Source organism: Bidens hawaiensis, unplaced genomic scaffold, assembly GCF_021521415.1.
Source record: "Bidens hawaiensis isolate Kalapana, Puna unplaced genomic scaffold, B.hawaiensis_p1.1 tig00027307_1, whole genome shotgun sequence".
Taxonomy (NCBI): domain Eukaryota; kingdom Viridiplantae; phylum Streptophyta; class Magnoliopsida; order Asterales; family Asteraceae; genus Bidens; species Bidens hawaiensis.
The window spans coordinates 300,399-316,889 of NW_027494411.1; the positions used below are offsets into that span (position 1 = coordinate 300,399).

The window sequence follows — 16,491 nt, forward strand, 5'->3', positions numbered from 1 at the left end:
TTTTTATTTTATAAACGACTTAACCTGAAAATTATCTTGGTTACGCATTTTCTGAAACTTTTTTCGTTTGTGTGAATATAACGTTTGCACTTTATTTATTATACATTTAAATTATTATTTGCATTTCTTGAGGGATTTGCATGGAAACTCTTCATCCATTTCGGGTGATTTTGACACACGCTTTCTTTCTAGTCATTTTGACATTACTTTCACTCCGACTAATGATGTTGGTTACAGTACTGGGGATTGTAAAGAGACACATGTTTAATGGGCCGTATCATTTGGGTCTGGCCCTGTAACAATCCCTCTGCTTTATGACAAACAAGGGGCCCACCTGGCGATTCTAACGTGGTGGATGGACTAGTCATAAATCATCATGATTCCTTATAAATAGTCGATTCAAAACATCAAACAAAACGCCTCGTATTTAGGGATATATTTATCATTTCGATTTTTGAGCCATTCAGTTTACTCGTTTTATAAAAAAATTTAGTCAAAATCGTAACAAACCAAAGCCAATGCCGGCACTAAATAATCTAAAAAATCCAAGTTCGAATCCGATTCTCGATTTATCATTTCATTTCGTACTAAATATTTTACCTTGATCCTGAACCAAATTAATATTTTTTTCTCTTAGTTTTAAAACGATGTTTCATTAAACCAAAACAGGCTAGACCCCGAACAGAAAAGAAAAAAATAGATTCAAACTTACATCAATTACAAAAATTAAGGCAATTGGCTCTAGGGTTTAACCAAAATAAGACATCTTCCATGATATTTCTTATCGTCGCCATAACTGCAATCGTAATCACTTTATTCTGCCCGCCTATTTTGATGCAGTCATGTCCATAGTCAAGTATTTGTATAACAGTCGCCATATTATGAGGAGTTGGAATTAATATTTTCCCCTGTTACCCTGTCTCAAGGCCCGATACCTTGATAGACACAGATTATTATTTTTTAAAATTACTTATATATATATATATATATATTATATATATATTTTAAAAAAAGTTATATATTCTTGATACTCATACTCAATTACTTACTTAATTTAAAGCTCAAAATTTTTCACAATTTTTGAAGACGGCTTGCCCGGCCCGACCCCACCCGGTTTATCGGGTATACCGAATAATAAACACGTATACTCGTATTTAGGTAATATGACGGACTTCCCCATTGTTTTGGTCGGTGGTGAGATTGGTATAAAATCAAGTCACACAATCGGGAGTCCTTTTTCATTATCCAACCACCATCACACACACTACCTACACCTACATGTACACCTTCCCTAAATCAAACCCTAGATAAATAGGTCACCATTTGCATGATTTTACTCTCAATGGCCGTTGAAGCTTCACACAGGTACATTTTCACCATCTAATTTCCAGTTCGTTCTACATTTGTATTGTTAATAATATGCTAATCAGCAAACTGTGATTACGCAGAGAAATGATGTATCAAGGCGATGAAATCAGATTTCAAACGGAAGAAGATATTCCGGTGTACGGATCCGCCATGACGGAGTTGTTTCCGGCGAATGCTTTCAGTTCCAGAAAACGATCACGTGATTCTTCGTTCTCGTTTAATCCGTCGTTCTGTTATCCAAACGCTCCGGTTATGAATCCGAACGCGTTCGAGTTTTTAAACGAAGATATTATCGGTTCGCAGATCTATCAACAGCAGTTCGAGATCGACCGGTTCATTACTAATCACGTAAGTAACATTCATTCATTTATTACGTTCGTAATAATATGTTCGATTTTATTTGAAAATTAAAATTGTTACGAATTACAGAATGAGAAGGTGAAAACAGAGATGGAAGAGATACGAAAGCAAAACTCGATGAGATTGATAACATTATACGAAGGATTACTGAACAAATTAAAAACAAAAGAAGACGAAATCATGAAAATCAGACTAGTGAATCACTCGCTAGAGGAAAAAGTGAAATCAATGACAATAGAGAATCAAATATGGCGAGAATTGGCTCAAACAAACGAGGCAACAGCCAACGCGTTACGTAACAATCTACAGCAAGTGCTAGAACAGGCTCAACAGCAACAGCAGCGTGTGGATATGGCTGATGACGCTGAGTCACACTGCGGGGGCGGCGGAGGAGGAGAGAGGCGGTGCCGGAGATGTGGGAAGGAGGAGTCAAGCGTGTTGTTGCTTCCGTGCAGGCATCTATGCGTGTGTAGGCTGTGTGTGTCCGCCATTAGCACTTGTCCAGTCTGCAACTGTGCAAAGTCTGCCGGCGTACAGGTTAACACGACTTAGTTTTTGACAGCTCATTAATATCTTTTGGAGAAAGGAAATGTAATTAAATCTTTTAAAAAAAAAGGAAGACATTGTTTTTAGTCAATAGTCTCGGCTTTTAATGAATGAAGGCAGGAGCGTATTTTGTGGCATTATTACGTATCTCGCACGGTGTGTGTGTGTGTCTCTTTTTCATGCTGTTTTACTGAGGAAAAAAGTTAGGGGAATGAGAGCACGTTAGTTGAGTGGGTATATTATATTATATTATATTGATTTGTACGTGTTCTTTGATTGGATGGATGTGCACATATCGTGGAGATATGTTAAGATCACATGTAGGATGAGGTGTTGGGTAGAGGGGTGTGGGAATCCGTCGAGGAAGCAGGGCGTGCCGTGAGAGGCGGGTTTTGTGAGCACGTTGGTTTTGTGACATACTGACATGTTTGTGAACTTCGGTCTTGACGCTCTTAGAAATTAACACTCTAATGGTATAGAGCAATGCGTGGAGGTGAAATAGAGAGGTGACAATTTGAAATAGTGGGAGATTATTTAGGATGGAGGTTTATATATGCAACTCGTTCAAGTAGGATGGTGGGAGCTTCTGTGAGAAGGGATGATAGAGAGCGTTCCAGTGATCTAAAAAGATTGAATATTTTGATATGAATTTTATTCTATACTTGTTTAGTTTATAGGTTTTTTTAATCTGAAATTTTATTAATAAAGGTAAGCATGTGTGGTTAGAGACAAACAAGGAATAGTTATTTAGTTTGATATCGTGTCATTCATGCTTAACAAAGATGAAAACAAATTGGATTTGGATGTTAGGTCTTTTGATCTCATTGGTTGTGATTGTGAGTTGTGACATATATGTCACCTAATACAGGGCCGTTTTTAAGGCATGGCAGGGTAGTCGACGACCACAGGCCCGACACCCCACTAGGCCCGAAATTATTATTTTTTTTTTAAATTTATATGTATTTTTATTAAAAACATGTGTATAATCAATGTTTCAACACAATTAAATAACCAATAGCCTGGTCTAATGGTAAAGGGGTATATCTAACCAAAAGGTTGTGGGTTGTAGTCTTATTTGAGACAATTTTAAGTTTATTTTTATACAACATTTTTTTACACAATTTAAATAATAATCAAATAAGCCTATTTATAATTAAATTATTTAAACACAACAAAATGTTTCTTTTACTTAAGACCCAAAAAAGAGTTCGCCTTTGGCCCAAAATTTTTTTCGTCTTTTCGAAGCCGGCCCTGACCTAATAGTATAAGTTTCTTTGTCATTTCTCATTATGATGATTTATTACATATATGTTTATAATATCTAAAAGGGCAATTTCATATAATAGTAACTAAGTTTTAAAGTGTTTTAATTAGATCACTCAACTTTATTATATTAAAGGTTTTAACATGTTTTTTTAGCGTTTTATTTTTTGTTTCACATAAGAAATCTTTTTATATTTTTTGTGATGTTGATGTTGAGTGGCGACGTGGATTTTATTTTTTATTTTTTAATTTTAATACAATTAATGTTTTTATAAAATTTTTTTAAATATAATTACATATATTGCAAATTACGGCCCCACATCTTATCCTCCATTTCTTTCTTGACGCACAAAAAACTCGATTTGAAGATTTAGTGACCCGATTTGAGAAAAATATACATGAGTATTGAAACACTTTTAAAAATTTGTTACTATTTTATGAGATATTCCCTATTTAAACTCTTAATTACTATTTAATGAAACAATTAATTCAATGATATAATATTGTTTATCATATTTAAGAAACTTGATTACCATTTTATGTTACAACTTCAAATTTGTAACATTTCTAGGGTTAGTGACATAATACTTATGACTGACAAGTCGAACACGATTAGAAGCAGTGGAACCAAGATCACGTAGACAATTGCGAGGCATGACAAGAATGGATAACAGGTTATTGACAATTAAGTTCCAAACAAGAAGATGAAGACTCTAACCATCAATAATCACTTGATAGAAAAAATCTCTTCGTATTGTTTGGTGAAAGATCATTTGAAGAGGTTGTTGAAGGATGGTATCAAGGGAGATGACCAAGAAATTTATCCATTTGCAAGGTAAAAATGCATGTATCCTGAGACATGCGTGAAATTGGAGTTGTGAACACTTCATAAACCCAAATTTAACTTAGTCAAAAATTGATAAAATCTAATCCTCCCATTGTGATTATGTGACATGTTGACAATCCATGACCACGATTGGATACCCTAAAGCCATTGATATAGAAGGAGGGGGGATACGATTTTTGCTATCTTAGAGTGAGAAAAGGTGCAAAAGTCTTGTGTATTATCATAGCTTTAGGTAATAGAGCTTTTGGTGATACTTGGATGACATTTCTTGCCTATATATCAACAAATACATCATACAATACACTGTAGAAGTAGTTCTTATAGTTCGTTTCATCTTGACATCAAGTGGTTTAGTCTAGCAACTTTGTAAAGCTTCCATCTTCTATAAAGATCTACTTCTCTTCAAAGATTGTAGCTTTTTGAACTTTCTTTGGATTGGTTTTATTGTTTCAACCTTCTTTTATATTGATCATTGGTGGGGTCTAGAGATTCAAGAGTTTAACCATTATGGCAATATTTGGATTCTCCCCGACCATGGATCTCTTTATGTGGTTTCTTTGCTTTTTCGTTTCTCTTGGTGTTTAATTAGTTGTTTGTAGATCACTCAGACAAATGCAACAATTCGCAATAAGTTTTTTTTTTCGGGGCGGGGGGGGGGGGTATGTTGTAGTTATATACTTATCTGTTGAGTTCTTAGTAATTATTACATTTTTATATAAGGTCTATTTACTCCGCATTTCGTATACCAAAGAATTGGGAGTCAATCAAACGTCTCCTTCCCATGCAGAATAGGATATTGTACCAACTAAACCTAAGTCAATAGAGTGTTTTGCCTTCGAGATATTGAAGGGGAATTGTCAAGTCCCGTATTGATAATCAACACACAAACTAAACGAATAAATCACGTTTATATTAATCAGAAAATATAACTCTAAAAACTGATTACAAATCTCTTAAACCCTAACTCAGTTTGACTCTTGATGAACCCTATCTAGGTTACACCAAACTCACTCACTCACTCTCTAATGTCTAACCATAACTCGGTTTATATAGACTAACCTAACTTGCTAGCCAAGACATTAACAAATATAATAAAACTTAATTCTTGGGTTGGGCCTTACACTCGGGCCAAACAACAATTGAGCCAACAATCACCTCGCAATTGTTGTACCCGAGTCACCCGACTCACCCCCCTAATTTCCTACTCGAAATTGGCGGGTCGTCAACTTCACGCTTGCCAACATTGTCTTGATTCTCCCGAGGCTTTTCATGATCTCTTGCAATGTTCTTTCGGCTCTACTTGGCTAGAAGACACGCTTGCTTCGTTTGATCATTACACGCCTTCCCTTGGGTTTGAATCACTTTCTTGACCACACGTTTAGTTTCTTGAACTCTCTTCTTTGGACTTTGAACTTTGGAACTTGGATCTTTGATGGGGAACTGACTCGTAACCGGCTTGTCTTCTTTCAGTCCAATACTTTGAAGATCCCTACCTGCAAAATTCTTCATTCCAATGATAGCTCGTTTACCGGGACTTGTTATCTTGAGACTAATCTTGTACAATCGATTCTTGGTCCTTGTTACCTTCATCAAAAAGCTTACATGTATCATCTTTAATGGTTAGCAAATCATGTTCCATGTGAATCTCGCATCCACCTTCCGTTGCTTGACCAAGACTTATGATATTGCACAGTAAGCTCGGGATGTAGTAAACATCGATCAACAAACGTTGCTCCCCAGTTTTTCCTTCAATCAAGACCGACCCTTTTCCCCGAATATCAATACAAGATTCATCTCCGAACTTCACTGTTCCCGTGACTTGTTCATTCAATTCATAAAAATACAATTTATTACCCGTCATGTGATTCGATGCTCCGTTGTCGAGATACCAAACGTCTTTCTCCATCGTCTCGGTTTCGAAACGCTTTGGAATCACAACATCTTCATTCAGAAAAACCGTTTTCTGATCACCTTTAATCATAAATAAACTTGGATCAAAATCATCAATTTTGTTCAAATTAGACTCTTCCTTTTTCTTAATACATTCCGGACACGTAGACGCAAAGTGACCGAACTCATCACAACAGTAACACTGAACCTGTGACATATCCTTTCTTCTCCATTGACGATCATTTCTTTGACCCGTATACCTTGACCCACGATGTTGACCACCTCGGTTGTCACAACCATCTTGATCTTCATCATCTCGATATTGACCTCCGGTTTCAGGGCCTTTTCCGCGTCCCCGTGAACTTGACCAACCCTTACCTCGGCTACCAGACTTATCATACGACTTGCCTTTGTAACTACTTTCCGACTGATTGAAAAGTAACTGACCTTGTGAATTTGAAGTGTGTTCTCTCCCTTGTAGACGTTCCTCAAATGCCTTAAGTCTTCCAACAACACCTTCAAACCTCATGCTATCGAGATCAACCGTTTGCACGATTGAGGCTACCAAGTTGAAGTATTTGTCTGGAACCGCGTCAAGTAACTTTTTCACCAATACATCTTGCTCGAATACGTGACCAAGATCCGTTGCCTTTGAAACCATACCGGTTATTTTTCCCGCAAACTGATCAACAGTCTCGTCTTTCGCCATCTTGAGTTTCTCAAATTCACTTTTCAACGTCAATAGTCGAGCCTTTTGAACTCGCTCGACCCCAAAAAACTATGCCTTCAAAGCCGCCCATATTTCTCGAGCATTCTTGTATTGAGAAACCTGAAGAAGAATATTACCTTCCATAACTTGAAACAAAAACGACATTGCCGTTTTATTCTTCTTCGCATCAATAGTCGTACCCTCATTCGGTTGAACAACTTCCCGTAACTCTTGATCATCTAAGATCGCTTCCACCACTATCGCCTATGTGATGTAATTAGTTCCATTCAGCTTTGGAGCCTGCAACGATATCCCCCCACTCGCTTTGGGTTGAATTATCGGCTCTTCTTTGTCACCTGCCATTGACGTTGTTGAACACCCTTGCTCCACTTCGTTGTAACAAATACAAACAACTTTTCAGAACCGAACACGCTTGCTCAAACCTTGGTTAAAACCTAACTCGTTTAACCCAATAAAATACGAACTCTGAATTAAACCGTCTTTTTGACTTTTGTTACTCCAACAACGAATCAAGTGATGTACTTTTTCAATATTTAATCACTAAAAGAATAGAACCCACATAAACTAGAAAACAGAGAAGCGCCGATCAACCCTTTTTTTTTATTATCACCTCCTTCTCTGTTTAAGTATTCCGCTAGTTCTTCCAATTGGTGTTGCCGGACAACAATAAACCGCCACCACAGGTTCGACTCCGACTGACCTGTTTGTGAAAAGAGAATATATTCGAAAACCCAACTCGGTTCCTATATGCGTCGATGATAACTCCTCCTTAAGCCACCACTCGCCGCCAACCGATTATTCGATTTCTTGAAATTGGCTCTGATACCAATTCAAGTCCCGTATTGATAATCAACACACAAACTAAACGAATAACTCGCGTTTATATTAATCGGAAAATATAATTCTAAAAACTAATTACAAATGTATCAAACCCTAACTCGGTTTGACTCTTGATGAACCCTAACTCGGTTACACCAAACTCACTCTCTCTCTAATGTCTAACCATAACTCGGTTTATACAGACTAACCTAACTTGCTAGCCTAGACATTACCAAATATAATAAAACCTAATTCTTGGGTTGGGTCTTACACTCGAGCCAAACAACAATTGAGCCAACAAATTGTGGCCAATGCTTTCATAGATACCAAACAACCATCTCTCTTTTTGTTCTATTTTTTATGTATAGACAATGATTTGGGTAACAATTCTAGGATGCTAATACATTCTTTTGGAGCTCTAGAGTAATCCTTGTTTAAACCGGAAATATAATTCTTTACAGGTAAACTGAATCTTGTTGAATCAATTTTATTCTTTTATGGTAAATATCGAATTGATTTTATTCCACTCGAGAAACTTACAATATATAGAGATACACCGGACGGGGGTGGACTCGATACTAAAACCCTAAATACTTTTCCAATAAATTTGCGTGGAAAAAGAGTGTTCTATGTTGAAACAGAATGCTTCTAATACAAATTTCTGTAATTTTTTTCAATAATATATATATTTTTTGTATTACCTAGACTTTCCTGATAGAAACATACTGTATTTAGCTAACTTGAATTAAAACTTGAATACAATTTTATGATTTTATCTTTTAATAACATGTCAAGTTTTCTATAGTTTATATGAAGGAAATCTATAAAATTGAACTGTGCAAAATAGAATCTTACAAAAGTACCATAAAAGAAATAAATTTACTGCAGAGGTGATGAAATGGGTGAGGATTGATTATATTATTTGTCTAGTCACGAGATCAGCACTAGGAAACATCAGAGGTTGTCTTTTAATTAGTTAATTAAATGATTAGTATCTCTGGTATAGTTTGGGACTGATAATTAATAATTAAGGAGTTGGTGTGATTGTAAAAAAGGATAATTCAGGAACTTTAACATAACATGCCCCCTTTGTGGGGATGCAGAGAAGACAGTAGATCATATTTTCACTACTTGCATCATTGCAACGCATATATAGCACATGGTGAGCAGTTGGTGTAAGTCACCACCCACCCATCTTTGCATTCTTGTTTAAACATCTTTTGGTTATGCATGCACATGTTCGGGTAAACAATTTGACCGGAAAAAAAAAGGATTCATCCCGTGTTCATATTATCATGTTGAGTTATTTGGAACCGAGGAATGAAAGGGTCTTCACAAACAAGAAAAAATAGGCTTTACAGTAATTGAGGAGATAAAGTCTATTGGATACTTATGACTGTAAAACATGGCAAAGATTCAAGATTTAGAGTGAGGCAATTGGTGTAATTTCAACTTTTCTTATACCTAGTTCCTTCTCTTTGTTGTTTGTTCCTTTCTTTCTAGCTCTTGTTAGTAGTGGCGAACCTTGAACATACATGTCGAAAGGGCCGGACTCAATATGTATAAAAAAATTCATAAACTAGAGGGGGCGAGCCCAAAATTTCGGTTGAAAACGGGTAAATTTACACTATGCATAAACATTTTCGGCCGAAAAAGGATAAATTTACGCTACCGAGCATAAAAACGGAGGGACCGGGCTCAAAGTTTCGGTCGGAAACGGATAAATTTACACTATGTATAAATATTTTCGGCCGAAAAGAGATAAATTTACACCACCGAACGAAAAAACGGAGGGGGTCGGGGCCATCCCTGACCCCAACTAAGCTACGCCTTTGCTTGCTAATGTAGTTTCTTATAAAATCTGGCATTCAAAAAAAATTAAGGAGTTGGTAATATGTACTAGAGGTGCATAAAAAACCCGAACCCGGAACCGGACCCGAAATTAAAACCCGGAACCGGTTTTTTTAGTACCCGGGTTTTTAATACCCGAACCCGTACCCGACCCTACCCGTAGGATACGGATAGGGTATGCATTTTGGCACTAAAACCCGAACCCGAACCGGACCCGATTTGTACCCGGTAATACCCGAAAACCCGATTTGTACACGGTAATACCCGAACCCGGAACTGGGGTTTTCCAATACCCGAAACTGGGTATTTCAAATATCCGATGTATACCCGAAAAATACCTTAAAAATACCCCTACAAAGTGTAAACTTTTAAAAAATCCAATCTATACAAAAAAAATACCAGAAAAAACCCAAAAAAACCCGTAAATAGGGTTTTTTCAATACCCGATAATAGGGTATTCGAATACCCGGTTTTAGAATACCCGGTTCCATACCGAACCGAACCCGATGCATAGGGTATGGTTTTTAGAGACAATACCCGACCCGAACCCGACCCAATAATTACCAATACCCGGTCATACTCGTACCCGATCATACCCGAACCCGGTTCTATACCCGAACCCGGGTATTTAAAAAACCTGATTTGTGCACCTCTAATATGTACTATATATTTTAAAACTATATCTATCAAGTAACTAATTTAGTAAGAAAGAAGGTACATTCAGTAATTGTTTCACAAAATTCGTGGAAATTCAAAGAAATTAGAATTAAAATCTTATGACATGTCATGTTTGTTTCGTTGGAATTGGAATCATAATTTCATTTTGGTGTGTTCGGTTCAAAGAATTGGAATTGAAATTGGAATTGGAATTGGAATTCAATTTCTTCAAATTCCTTTGAATTAAGGAATTTCAAATCTTTCCAAAATGTGGAGGGATTCAAAGTAACTCATTGGAATCTTTTCTCAAGTTTTTTTTAATGAGGACAACGAATAAAATATTTTAGCTATTTTACTTTTTTTTTGTTTTTTTATTTATATTTTGAGTTGTGAATTTTTTATTATCATTTTTTAATATTTTTAGGGGTTTTGATCTTAATATAAAACCCATAATAAAAATTCAAAAAAAAATCATAAAGCAAATATAAATATAAAACAAAAAATCTGAAAAAAAACTAAAATGTTTTCGCCGTTATCCTTGTTAAAAAACGATTTTTACTCATTTGTCAAACGAACACATTAAGAATGTAATTAGATTTCAATTCCCTCAAATTCCAATTCCAAATCCTATCAGAATTTTCAGATTCCAAATCCAAGAATCCAAATTTTATGCAAATTTCAATTCCAATTACATTTCATTCCATGAAATGAACGCGCCCTAAGGGTTATGTTTAGGTCATCCCTGATTTAAAACCAATGTTAGACGTATTCCAATAAAAAGTGTTATCGAGTGCATAGACACACGTCCTAACCATCACATCAATCGTCAATAAGATGCTATACAGTTCTATGTGTGTGTATATCCCATGGTGATTCCATGTATATGGACGTATAACTCATGGAGATTATTTCTACATTAGTATATATGCATTAGCCTCAAAAATCAATCAATTCAACAAGGTTGATTAGTGATGACAGTAGTGTTCGGTTAGTCTCCCTTGATTAATTGTTTGTTGTCATCTACTTTGTTATTGACATTTCATCATTTATTGCAAATATCAAAATTGTCCCATTAAGTTTCAGATAGTGATGATCACTAATGTCTAATGGTGGGTTTGGTTGGAAGTTGGGTATTCTAAAGATTAGTAAATTTCATATGTCTCGTTAACCATGACTGTTAGGTGAGATGAGACAAGATATAGATGAACCACCTAACATTTTAACCCCTTCCTAATCTTAATCCTAATCTCTAATTAACTCTCATTTGACACGATTCTAAAACCACCTAATGATCAATGCTTTATTATTATTATTTTTTTTGTAAATCATACGAAAGGGTTTTCTTTCGATTGGTAATCGAAGAGTTTGATTAATCTTGTTATTCTTCTTTTTGTGTTGTATTATTCTATCTTTGATTTCGTTTTCAACGTGTGTTATACTGTTATTAGGGTTTGTTTAAGAAGAAATTCAAATTGGTGGGGTGATGGTGCCTTCGAACATGATCTTGACAAGATTGATGGGAAAACGATCTTGATCATGAGCATGCCCAAAAATCCAAAATATAATAAGTTTTACAAAGGAAAACGTGTTTGAGAGGGCAAAGGTCCATTAGGCCTGGCCCATAAAAATGTCATTGTATAAAATTTTTTCTTTAGATGCATCTAACTGATCCCTATTAGGCTATTACATTAATATAAATAGAAATTTGTAGCCAAGTTCTTAATGTACACTTTAATATGGACACTAAAAAAGATCTTATCCATGAATATAGATTGATGACATCAAGATAGCTAAACTACGTAAATCGTGTTACTTTACAACTTTCGGTTATTTTTAGATGTTTTTCCTATAAATATTATACGTTTATGTGATGTTGCAAAGTAACCATCAAATTTTCCTTTTACATTTTGCTTCCGTTGATTTGTTGTCAAAAAAAACATTTTTATACGACTAAATTTTGCTTCCGTTGAGTTATTTCCATAACTTTTAAGGCCACATGTCTAACCATAAACTATATTTTACATATTCTAGTTGGTTAATAGGGTTACTGATAGGTCACGTAATTTTTTCATTAATCGTTGACAACGTTATCGAGAAAACTATTGTTTCTAGTAACGTACAACATGGGAATATGTGCGTGAAGTAGAGATAAAGAGAAGGTGTCAACTGCGTTGCCTTATATTACATTTTGTCAGTGTACATACAAAATTAAGAAATACCAATTCAACAAACATAAATAATTCTATAAAAAGACAATCATGATCCATTTTTAGTGGCTGGATTGATTGGAGCAATATAAGGGACATTTGGGTTTAATTGGCTAACTCAAATTAAAAATGACTCATTCAGGATTTACTTAGATTTAGTAACATTACTTAAAAATAGTTCAAATTTAAAAAACTTGTTAACTCAAGATAGGTTCATAAGAATTTACATCACCCACAATTGACAATTCTACTATCTAACCATCTAACCATCATTGTCACCACCGCCATCACTAACATCGCCACCCTCTACCATCAACACCACCATCACCCACCAGAAACACTACCGTGTCATCTCCCAACCAAAAACCACCATTTTTTTCGTAAACCCCCCCCCCCCCATCGCATGCTACCATCTTTGATACCACTAATGCCACTACTAACCATTACCACGGTCACCACTAGTGCTACTACCGCCGCTGTCTTCTTATCAACCACCGTCACTTCCTCCTCCACCACTCCTAGTTGCCCCTGCCATCGTCACCACCTCTACCCATTAGCGCTAGCTACAATTTAAAAAGTTAAAGCAAGCGTACTATTTTAACGCTTCTATTTTCTAAAACGAATAGTTTCGATACAGTTTCATTTTGAAGAACATGCCATACATGCTTTGATCCAAATCCAGTTGACCCAAACCCTATCCGACCCTTACACCACTTGTTGAATTGGTAATTCTCAATTTTGTTAAACCATGTTACTTGTTAAAGAAGAGGGCTTGCCTCTTTTGGTGCGACTGCATTAACGAGCAAGTGGCTTAAGGGTGCGAAACCACAATTAAATTCAACCAATAACAGTCACGCACTCACTTGTTTATATTTAGAAAAGTATAAAATAATAATTGTGCTGTTATTTGTTAATTGAGCCATTACATGATTTTCATAAAATTTGTTAGTAAAAACTCCCATACAAACATAACACTTGTTCACCTTCTAATTAAACCGGTATGGAATTATTCTAAACAATACTTCCAACCACAATGTTTCTTTAACAAGGATCTATCCTGTTATAATTAAAGTTTTGTATAAAAATATTCAAAGATAAGGTCTCTCTTTCATTTCATTAAATGAAATAAAACAGAAAGAGCACCTAATAAGTTATCTTATTATTATTATTATTATTATTATTATTATCCGTGAATAGATCAATCACATCAACAAAGACTAAAGCACTTGAATCGTTACGTTCCTTTCCACCTTTTCCCTACACATAAATACAAAACCAACCATTTTGACAATAAAAAAATAATAAAACCTAATAAGAAATTGAATTTACTTTTTCCCCAAAATAAATTAAAGATGACGTATGCATGTCCAAAATTCAGGGGCATTTTTGGTAACTGAATCTTATTCAAACAAAATCCTCTCTCTATATCTATATATCCCCAATAGCACCACCCTCTGTATTTATATTTCTATGTTTCACTGCAAGGCTCAAAACCATATGATGATGATGATTGACGTCATTGGTAAACAATACGACGGAAAACGTTACCGTACGGCCGCCGGAACCACCGCCACCGGCGAGACGATGATTCCGATGCATTATTATTCATCAGGTTTTAACAATCTGGATCCGTTGAAGACGGAGAGTGACCTAACGTACAGTTTACCGGTTTCCAGAAAACGGTATAGAGATTTTGACGCCACGTGTACGTTTTCCGACGTTCACTGGAATCCGAATGACGCTTGCGTGAGCTCCACGTTTCTCGGTGATGACGTGGCTTCTCAGATCCAACGGCAGCAGCTTGAGATTGATCAGTTTGTTACTCGTCATGTAATAATCTCATCTCCTTACAAATATATAATTTTTAAAAGTTTAAGATATTATATATATGTTTTTGGATATCTGGATACTTATAAGCCCACTTCTATAGTATTATAATTTTGTTAATTGTTATGTTATTATAACTTTAGTGTCGTTCTAAAAATAATATTTTATATTATTTAGTTTGTTAAGGCTTAATGGATAATTTTCTTTTTGCTTGGCCGGGGCGCATCTTGGGACTGCCACCTACTGTGTTCAAGGTCGGCTCTAGAGTAGGGCGAGCTGGGCGGTTCGGCCGAGGCATGTAATATTTGAAGGGCAAAATTTTTGTATGTAAATGTTTTTGATATGCATTTAAAAATGTTTTTTTTTAATAAAATAGGTATGAGTTTTACCTTAAATATATTGGACCACAAATCTTTTTTTATCCATGATCTATTTAAACCAATATATATTTGAAGTGTCGTATAAAAAAGTTAACTTATATATTAAGTTACTCGTTAGGGCTAAGGGTCTTTATATTTTGGCGGTATTTAAATTATCGGAACGGTTCTGATTGTGTTGTTGAATTGACTTATTCAGACGGAGAAAGTAAGACGGGAAATCGAAGAGAAACGAAGGAGAAACTCGATGAAATTATTATCGGCGTTAGAGGAAGGCGTGACACATAGATTAAAATCAAAAGAAGAAGAAATTGCTAACATGACGAAGTTAAATTACGCGTTAGAAGATAAAGTGAAGTCTCTGTCTATCGAGAATCAGATTTGGCGTGAATTGGCTGAAAAAAACGAGGCAACAGCAAATGCATTACGTATGAACTTGAAGCAAGTGTTAGAGCAGGTTGTTAACAGCGGTTACGGCCAGTACCATAGCACGCCTGAAGGTGAAGACGCAGTCGTGGCTGAGGATGCGCAGTCGTGCTGCGAAAGCAATAATAATGGTAACGAGCGCGTGTTAGCTGAGCAGGATAGAATGAAGAGGTTGTGCAAGTGCTGTGGTGAAGTGGAGTCAAGTGTGTTGCTGCTGCCGTGCAGGCATTTGTGCCTTTGTACAGTATGCGTTTCTAATGTTGGTATTTGCCCTATTTGTAAATCAGCAAAGAACATTAGTGTTGATGTTCATTTGTCTTGATGACATTGTTTTTTACCTTTTTGTTTTTAAACCTAGGTTCTTGATTTCTTTATTGGAAAATAGATTCAGAACCAAATTTATGCAGTTAATGATATAATTTTTGTAATCTTGGCTATAAAGTGGTATATTTAGTTATTTTAGAACCATAGCAAAAACATATACATAAGACATTAGCAGCCATCACCACTTTGGTGTGGGTTTACCCAAGTGTTTGTTATGTTTGACGGGAGTTCAAATCCCATTTGTGTCCCATGTTTTCAAGTTAAATCCCAGGTGAAGGATCACGGGATGGACTTGCCTCACGAGATCAAACAACTATATATAAGAGTGTTTCAATGGTTTAGCCAATGTCCGTTGTTCACAAAGTAAAAAGTGGTGAAGGTTTACCTTAAAAAACGTCGTGTGTTCAAATCCCATTTATGTCCCATGTTTCCAAGTTTAATCCCGGGTGAAACACCACTGGATGAACTAGGCCTCACGAAATCAAACAACCATGAGAGTTTTTCAACGGTCTAACCAATTTTTGTTGTTCACAAAATAAAAAGTAAGACGTTAGCAAAATTTAATACAAGTTAACAAAACAATGTTTTCATTAAAGTACCAGTTTTTCATTTAGTGAGGTTAATTGTGTCAAAATGAATTGAGTTAAATGAAAAAATATATATATGCTGTTCAAAAAGATGCTTCTATATAAACCAGAATCACAATGGCTGGCTGTCAATTAAAAACACACCGATAAATAAAATATATTTAGAGGATGCTAACATGCAATATTTTCATTAAAGTGCCACTTGCCATTTAGTGAGTTCATTTATGTCAGATTAAATTGAGTTTATTGGGACATATCATATTTAAAATACAAATCAAATCCATGATAGCCGTTTTTGACGGGTTATATGTAAACAAATAGAAAGAAAATAATGAAAACTCTTGACTACTGGATTCCTTATTTACACCTTCTTTTGACTAAAATAAGGAGTTTTTGATAAGTTATACTTTTC

The 16,491-nt window shown here is 35.5% G+C and overlaps 2 protein-coding genes across 2 annotated transcripts; both read left to right on the plus strand.

Annotated features, from left to right (window-relative positions):
• Positions 1–1,106: 1,106 nt before the first annotated feature.
• LOC143575214 (putative BOI-related E3 ubiquitin-protein ligase 3) lies at positions 1,107–2,343 on the plus strand. Its single transcript, XM_077059639.1, has 3 exons — positions 1,107–1,365; positions 1,449–1,716; positions 1,798–2,343. Exons 1-3 carry the CDS (start codon positions 1,328–1,330, stop codon positions 2,278–2,280), a joined length of 789 nt encoding a protein of 262 aa, XP_076915754.1. The 5' UTR covers positions 1,107–1,327; the 3' UTR covers positions 2,281–2,343.
• Positions 2,344–14,004: 11,661 nt separating this feature from the next.
• LOC143575215 (putative BOI-related E3 ubiquitin-protein ligase 3) lies at positions 14,005–15,567 on the plus strand. Its single transcript, XM_077059641.1, has 2 exons — positions 14,005–14,368; positions 14,942–15,567. The coding sequence occupies exons 1-2, from the start codon at positions 14,009–14,011 to the stop codon at positions 15,488–15,490; spliced, it is 909 nt and encodes a 302-aa protein (XP_076915756.1). The 5' UTR covers positions 14,005–14,008; the 3' UTR covers positions 15,491–15,567.
• The last annotated feature ends 924 nt before the right edge of the window (positions 15,568–16,491 follow it).

Excerpts from the sequence above, each read along its gene's own strand:
- LOC143575215 (XM_077059641.1), top strand. The coding sequence starts at position 14,009 with ATGTTTCACTGCAAGGCTCAAAACCATATGATGATGATGATTGACGTC. Across the intron at positions 14,369-14,941 it reads ATCAGTTTGTTACTCGTCAT|ACGGAGAAAGTAAGACGGGA; the intron begins GTAATAATCTCA and ends TGACTTATTCAG.
- LOC143575214 (XM_077059639.1), top strand. The coding sequence starts at position 1,328 with ATGATTTTACTCTCAATGGCCGTTGAAGCTTCACACAG. Across the intron at positions 1,366-1,448 it reads GCCGTTGAAGCTTCACACAG|AGAAATGATGTATCAAGGCG; the intron begins GTACATTTTCAC and ends GTGATTACGCAG. Across the intron at positions 1,717-1,797 it reads ACCGGTTCATTACTAATCAC|AATGAGAAGGTGAAAACAGA; the intron begins GTAAGTAACATT and ends TACGAATTACAG.